The sequence below is a fragment of the Buceros rhinoceros genome, unplaced genomic scaffold (assembly GCF_000710305.1).
Source record: "Buceros rhinoceros silvestris isolate BGI_N320 unplaced genomic scaffold, ASM71030v1 scaffold21557, whole genome shotgun sequence".
Classification (NCBI taxonomy): Eukaryota; Metazoa; Chordata; class Aves; order Bucerotiformes; family Bucerotidae; genus Buceros; species Buceros rhinoceros.
In genome coordinates this window covers 46,214-53,212 of record NW_010421886.1, presented here as the reverse complement: position 1 = coordinate 53,212, position 6,999 = coordinate 46,214, and the positions used below count along the sequence as shown (strand labels likewise).

General features: G+C 45.9%; 1 protein-coding gene across 1 annotated transcript in view; it reads left to right on the top strand.

The window, feature by feature from the left end:
• RMND5A (required for meiotic nuclear division 5 homolog A (S. cerevisiae)) overlaps window positions 1-6,713 on the top strand; it is a 19,370-nt gene extending 12,657 nt beyond the window's left edge. The window contains exons 6-8 of the mRNA XM_010139861.1: window positions 2,033-2,135; window positions 4,252-4,406; window positions 5,733-6,713. Coding sequence (XP_010138163.1) covers window positions 2,033-2,135; window positions 4,252-4,406; window positions 5,733-5,796 — 322 coding nt within the window. The 3' untranslated portion in view covers window positions 5,797-6,713. The remainder of the gene's footprint in view (window positions 1-2,032; window positions 2,136-4,251; window positions 4,407-5,732) is intronic.
• The last annotated feature ends 286 nt before the right edge of the window (window positions 6,714-6,999 follow it).

The window sequence follows — 6,999 nt, the reverse complement described above, 5'->3', positions numbered from 1 at the left end:
CCTTGCCGACAGCAAAGGTGTGAAATCTGTCCCTGCTGTGGAACGGCATCAAACCCCGAGCTTTGGCCGCGATTCTCTCAGCATTTGATCACCTTGGTCTTTAATCCACACGTTACCTCACCTGCCTTCACTCCGCCTAGGAGTGGTGTTATGGTTTCAGCTGCCAGCATTTCCTCGTTGTTTGCTGGACCTCATTTGCCAAGAAAAAGAGGCACTTGCAAGCTCAGCAGCTAACCTGACAAAATGCAGATCTGTAGGAGGCTTTTGGAAATCTGAAGACGACCCAATCTAATCTCCTTCTACCTTCTCTGAAGAGAAAACTGATTAGCTGCTCTTTAGCCATGGGGTGTCCATTCCCCTCATAAACTGGCCTGATGTTCTGGTTTTCATTTCAGACACTAAATAGAAAATAAATTACATGTGTCTTTCTGGGTGAGATTTGGTACTTAGTGGGAGCTTCACAACATCTGTTTTGTTGTTGTTGTTTTTCTTTTGCTTCTCTTTTTCTGGTTTTTTTCCTCCTTTTTTCCTCTCTGCATGTTACTGTTACTAGACTTCTGTGCTTAGTTTAGAGCTCTAAAAATGGTCAAGCCTTCTGCTTCCCCTGTTTGCACCTCCGTCACAAACGGAAGCACATTCAGATGAATTGTCTTTCTCCAATAAACATGACAGAGTTTCCGTTTGAGGGTTTCGACAGGTATCTGAAACTTCTGTTTCTGTTGTTTTGTTTTCATCTTTTCCCTGTTTCAGTCAAATTAACAGCAGTCCTCTACGTTTTAATTGCTCAGGCATTGACGCTGTAATGCAGTTTTCAGTGCAGATGGCCAAGGGATTTTCAGTGGAGTAGAGAATCCCTGTTATTGATGCTCGGGCTGGGCGCTCGCTTTGCGCCTGGTGTGAAATCAATCGCACTGAAATGTATTTACTGGATAGGTGGTGTCGATACTCCTGTCATAAACAAACCATTTGTCTAAACCTTCCACAGGATTAACATGAGTTACACTCAGGGCTGAGATAACCAAAAAGCAAAGTGTAGAGATTAAAATGGCCAGTCGGAGGTGAGGAATATGTTTTTGTTTTAATTATTTTTTTTTTTAGCTTAGGCAAGAGATCCGTAGGTTTCAGGGACATCTCTCTGAAGTAAACCAGGCACAGTGCTCCTGCAGAAACATAAAAACAAGTATCTGGAGGAGCAGAGTGGGGAGGAAGGTTGTGACTCCTGGAGGCAATAAACCTCACACGAAGAGTAAAATAACTGCCAAAGAACAGAGCAGGGCTGATAGCAAGGTCAAATGCTGTTTCTCTTGCTGCTGATTTCCAGGCCTGTAGAACTGTCATCAGACTTAAATCCATCCAAACATCTGTTAATCTGTGGAAACTTGGTGTTCTGTAGCATAGTGGAGTATTCCAAACTGACGTGGTGAGTTCTGGCAGTGGGTAACTCCCAGGGCAGGCTGAGCTGCGAGGACACTGGCTTTGTTCGGTGGTTCACTGCCGTTCTTGTCACTGGCTGCGCTCTCCTTCCTTCGCTTGCCTTCCTGTGCCTCTTCTACATTTGTTTTCTTGATTCAGTGTAAGATGGAACGACACGGTTCTTCACGTGGTAATTACATAAATTACATAGTAATTACATATAATTAAAGGGTTGTGGGTTGTGTGCACGCGTGGGTTACATGGAAGCTCTCAGGCTGCGTGTACCCTTCCATAGCTGATAGCAGCCACCTGTGTAAGCTAACGTGATGCCTTCCCCCTGTGCGGCTCAAAATCAGAGCAGGTGGTGTAGAAAATCGGTGTAGAAGACTCAGAGCAGGGCTTAGCTTTGTGTTGAGTCCCAGCCCTAGCCCAGGATGCAGGGTTTCTGATAACCTGCTGCAGAAGTCGTTTGTCATACTTGAAGGGAGGTTAGATGTACAGGCCAGGACTGGGTGAAGTAGTCCAGCACACTTGTGTCCCAGTTAACCTTTAAAGTAGAAACATGGAAAATGCTGGTTTCCTTACAGGCACTGTCTGATAACGTTTCCTTTTTCTGCAGTTTTTCGGCAGGTTGTGTAGCGTTACCAGCTCTAATTAATATCAAGGCAGTTATTGAACAAAGGCAGTGCACGGGCGTTTGGAACCAGAAGGATGAGCTCCCGGTGAGTTGATGCCGAGCTATCCCAGGACACATTTCTGAGGGCAAATGCTGTTTCCAGGTTTCTTTTGTGCTGAATGTTAAGAGATGTTATCCGTGCCCACCACCTCCAGCAGCCCTGGGGCTTGAAGCTTCCTGCTGTACAGGGACCTGTGGGTCTCTGTCCGAGGCCGAGGGACTTGGCTGCTGCTTTCCCGTGTGTAGGTTCAGCCAGCAGCGAACCTGAGCGTGAATTGCCGACACCCACCTGTGCACACACACAGAGGACACTGATACGACTGGCTCCGCGGGCTGCCGCAGGCAAGGCGCCGCCTTCAGCAGCACCCACGTACAGGATTTGCGTAAAACATACGCAGAGACAGCCAAGATCCCTTCCTCCTCCTTGGCTGGTGAAGATTGAAATTCACTGGTGAAAGCACACACGCCCTACTCTAGATTCACAAGCAAATGCGTGTTCAGGTCCCTCAAATACAGTCATGGTCCTTCTGGCCCGTTTTATAGCCCTTTCTGGCCATTCCACCCCACTGGCCAGTCCCCTTCCCTTGCACGTTCCTCGTGCAGTTTGTGTAGCTCTGCTGACCCCTCTCCTCTGAGACCCTCCAGTTTAGCGTTCTTAGCTGTTGCAAAGTCCAGGTTTGGTCACAGTTTCCTGCTGACCAGTCAGTTAATGTGACTGACAAGGTTGTTTCTTGTTACTGTCTGCATGTTTGTCTGTCAGGTTGGTATCTCTCGGTTTTATTTGTTGCTCCCCCCTTCACTTGATAGCCTGTTTCACAGGGAAAATGTGACTCTGATCTTAACAGAAGCCCCTTAGCCTTGCACTGGATGTCTGAGATGTTTCTATATAGCCGGACAAGAAATACATCCCACTGAGAGACATTAACTTCCTCAGCTAGGCTGGGGCTCTGTCCACAGGGTGCTTTGCAGGGGCTCTTTGTCAGGCAGGTAGATGGAAGAGTTAGTGCTGCATCTGAGGACACGGGAATTGGGAGCCGGTGCGTTATGCTCCTGGCACGCTCATTTATATCAGCCGAAATGGAGCTCAGTTGTCGTGAAACCCCAGTTTCCCTTTATAGCCCTTAGCAGGCGTGTGCAGCTCTCCAGTGGCCTGCTCCTGATCTGGAAAGAAACCTATTTAGTGCAAAGTGGGCATGACCTGAGTTAGCATCTTCGAGTGTAGCTGGAAAAGATTCAGTTGCAGCATCGGTACGTGTGGTGAGCTGTGTTTTCTGTAACACTGAGAGTGTGACCTCCAGGTGTGGCAGACTCACACCCTGCCGTCCCAACAGGAGCGATTAGCTGTCGGATGCAGATCAGATAGGTCAGTTAATGCCTGCTTGCATTTCCTAAACCTAAGGGTCTCCAGTGTGTGCCATGCAGGCAGCGTGGGGATGGGAAGCCTTATTTCCATTGTGCAAAGACAGAGATTAAGAGCGCAGAAAGGTCCGATTTTGTTGAAGGGTGAACCTGTCAGAGCAGGACTGGTCAGAGCCAGGAGCTTCAGGTACGGAAGCTGTGATTGTTGCAGTTCTCAGCAGATTCCCGAGGTCACAGACCTGTTCTTTGCTGTGAGATGTCCCTTTCTGACATCGCTTCATCCTGATGGCAAAGAGCGGTGCTATGCCCGTGTCTGCTCTGTTGGTACCGGGCACAAATGGTTCTGATACACTTCATATGGACATGACATGTAGGTGTTGGGAGGGTCTTTCAAGAAGCTGTGGAACATGAACATAACCAATCCGAGGGGGTTTATCTTTCCTTTTATTACCCCCTCCTGCTTGAGTGAGATACATCATCTAAACCACTTTGGAAATCGCTGGCTGGGAAACATAGAAAGTCCTTGGGGTCATCAGCTCAGTTTTCCTGCCAAGGCGTAAATCTGCACTAAAATATCCCCTTCTCCCTTAGCAGAATACTCTGCTTTGTTGGGGATGAGGAGAAGCAACAGAAATCGCTGTTTTAAGATCACAATTCAGTATTTTTGGCAGTGAAATTGTCAGGCACCCACACAATGGATTTTGCCACCTTCACATCTGAATTGTGAGAGCCCTCAGGTAAGGGATAATTGTCCGGACATGTTGTTCCCCGAGATAAATTGTTAACGTTCATTTCTTTCACAGATTGAAGTGGACCTTGGTAAAAAGTGCTGGTATCATTCGATATTTGCCTGTCCCATTCTTCGTCAGCAAACAACAGATAATAATCCACCCATGAAACTAGTCTGTGGTCATATTATATCCAGAGATGCTTTGAATAAAATGTTTAATGGCAGCAAGTAAGTACCATCCTTTTATTTCAAGCAACATACAGACAAGGACAAATCTTGAGGCTAGAACACTGTGTTTGGGAAAATGGAGTCCATAGTTGGTGGAAGCTTGTTAATTTTAGAGAACAACTTAAAAGCCAGATACGTTGGGTTGATGTGCTGGAGAGAAGCATAATAAACCCTCTGATGTTGTGGAAAGTGAGATTACGTGAAGGCTCGCAGTGAGCAGAGTGATTTCCCAAGCTCTAAGTTCCGTTGTGATGTCTTACATTCGGAGTGGAGGTTTTTACACCCACAATTTTTCGTCGTGAGCACGGTTAGTAATACAGGGAGCAGCCCTTAAAAAGAATGTTAAACCTCTGGGAAAACATGGCTTAGTGGTTGAGCAGGTGGTGGAATTACCACTGTGGAAATACTCCTTGCTAGCTATCAGTGGGGTGCCTACAGGCTTTATGGATGGAGAAGATGGAGAGAGAGAGCAAGCTCTATGGGTTTCCTTGCGGAAGAGCCAGCGGTGATTTGGATTGAGTAGATGCAGCTTCTGTGGGGGCTGTCAGCTGAATTTAGAGCCCTGAGTTGTTCTGTGAAATAAGTGATGCTATGAATGAAAGCGTCGAGTGCTGTTTGCGTTCTTTGCCCTGTGAGCAGAGCCCAAGATCTGCCTTCACGGGGGACTTCAGCCGTTTTAAGCCGGTAAACTTGCTGCTACGTGATTTCTGTCCTCGATCACTCACTGCCAGTGCTTCCAGCAATCAGCTGTGGTGACAGCGCAGCTTGGGCAGCAGTGACTCCAGGGGAGCGAAAGGGCCAGGCTGAGAGGTGGGGGAAATGGATTGCTGCTACAAGGAATGCTGTAAGCAGGTGGAATTGCACCAGGGGAGCCCTCAGCAGGGAGGCCGGGCTGACCTCTTTGGCCATAGCCTGCAGGAGCTGACCCAAGCAGGATGTGAGGTGCCAGCGCTTTGGGAAGCAGCGAGTGGAACACATTGGTGCTGAGGAAGACAGCGAGAGCTGTTGGCCTGTTGAAAGCGACTGAAGCACAGCTAATCCAGAAGTGGAAATCATGCATTAATCATGAAGAGCAGCTCCTTGGTATTTAATCATACAGGGGTGCGTGGGTGAAAGGTGAGGAAGATATAATTAGAATAAAACGCGTGGTAAGGTCTCTGTCAGCTAAAGGTGACTTTTAATGGAGCCAGGTAGAGCATCAGGGCTTGAGAGCGCGTTTGTGCTGGGCTACAGGGGGGAAAGGAGGACTGTCACTGCAGACTGGACACCTTTAACGCTCAGTCGTCGCCTGTTACCACAGCTCTAACGCGTTGTCTTTGTCCCCAGGTTAAAATGCCCCTATTGTCCGATGGAACAGAGCCCTGGAGATGCCAAACAGATATTTTTCTGAAGAAAAGTTTCGTTATGCAGTTTGTAAGTGACACTCTGGATTTCAGGTGCATTTCAGGAGAATTAAATCACGCTCGTTGGGTTTTGCGCAGCAGACCGAGGACTCCTGTGTTTGTATAAGCTAATGCTACGGAAACTTTGCCAACGTTTAGTCTATCCATACTGAGTGGAGATGCTACAGAAATATTATTACCATAGGGCTTTACTATACTCTTGGTCTCCGTACCTGATCAAGTTACTACACCAGCAGCTGTCATTCAATGCAGGTTTTTGTACTTAATTCTATGGTGACTTTTTACTTTTTGAAAGCAGAAGTTGATCACCCCCATTTGTTTAATATCCTTCCTGCTGTTATTCTATCATTCTATTGATAACTGTCACCTTAGAGAGCGTTTGTGGACAAAGTTTTATTTCCTGTATCATGTACATAATTAAAGGTAAATACTTCAGAAAAGCAAAAGTTTGATAAATTGAATAGTGGTTATAAAACTAATCTGTATTTTTTTTGCTGAAAAAGCTGTGATATATTCTGAGCTTTTCTTTCAAACATTTTTTCAACTTTTACATAGAATTCAAAGTAAATGTGCATATATATAAAGTATATAAAATATATAGCCCCAAGGGGCTACCTGCTAAAATCCATCACCAATTTATAAGGGTGATGCGTGGCTGAATTACTGGAGCAGCGAGGGAAAAGGAAATGCTCTTCCTTTGGTTTCACCATCGAGAAGTGTTTGTGTAAGAGAACATCCAATAAATCCTGGAGTGGAAATGCTTTTAGTGGATGACATTTGCTCTCTGGCCTTTGTAGTCATGTTCTTTGAACTTTGTATTCAGGATTAGGCTATAAGTGTCATGTTGCTGTATAGTTTAATAGTCCTTATAGTGTGATATTTATAAACAGTTATCAAAACCAAATAAATTGTAGAGGTATTCATTGTTAAATGGGGGGGAAAGCATGTTCTGATGCAATCTACTGATCACGACTCTGCACTTGGCAGAACTGGGCCCTACATCGTATATTAGGAGGTAGCAACTTTTCTGTAGCTTGAGAACACTTTGCTTCTAGCCTTGTTTTTGTAGTAGAATATTACTGCCATCGCCACTTTTTCTGCTCAATTTGTCATATTGTCGACTGGGTCGGTTTGTACTCAAACGAGATGTAGCCCATGGCAGTTCACCCTTTTCTAGTGTGCATATCTTT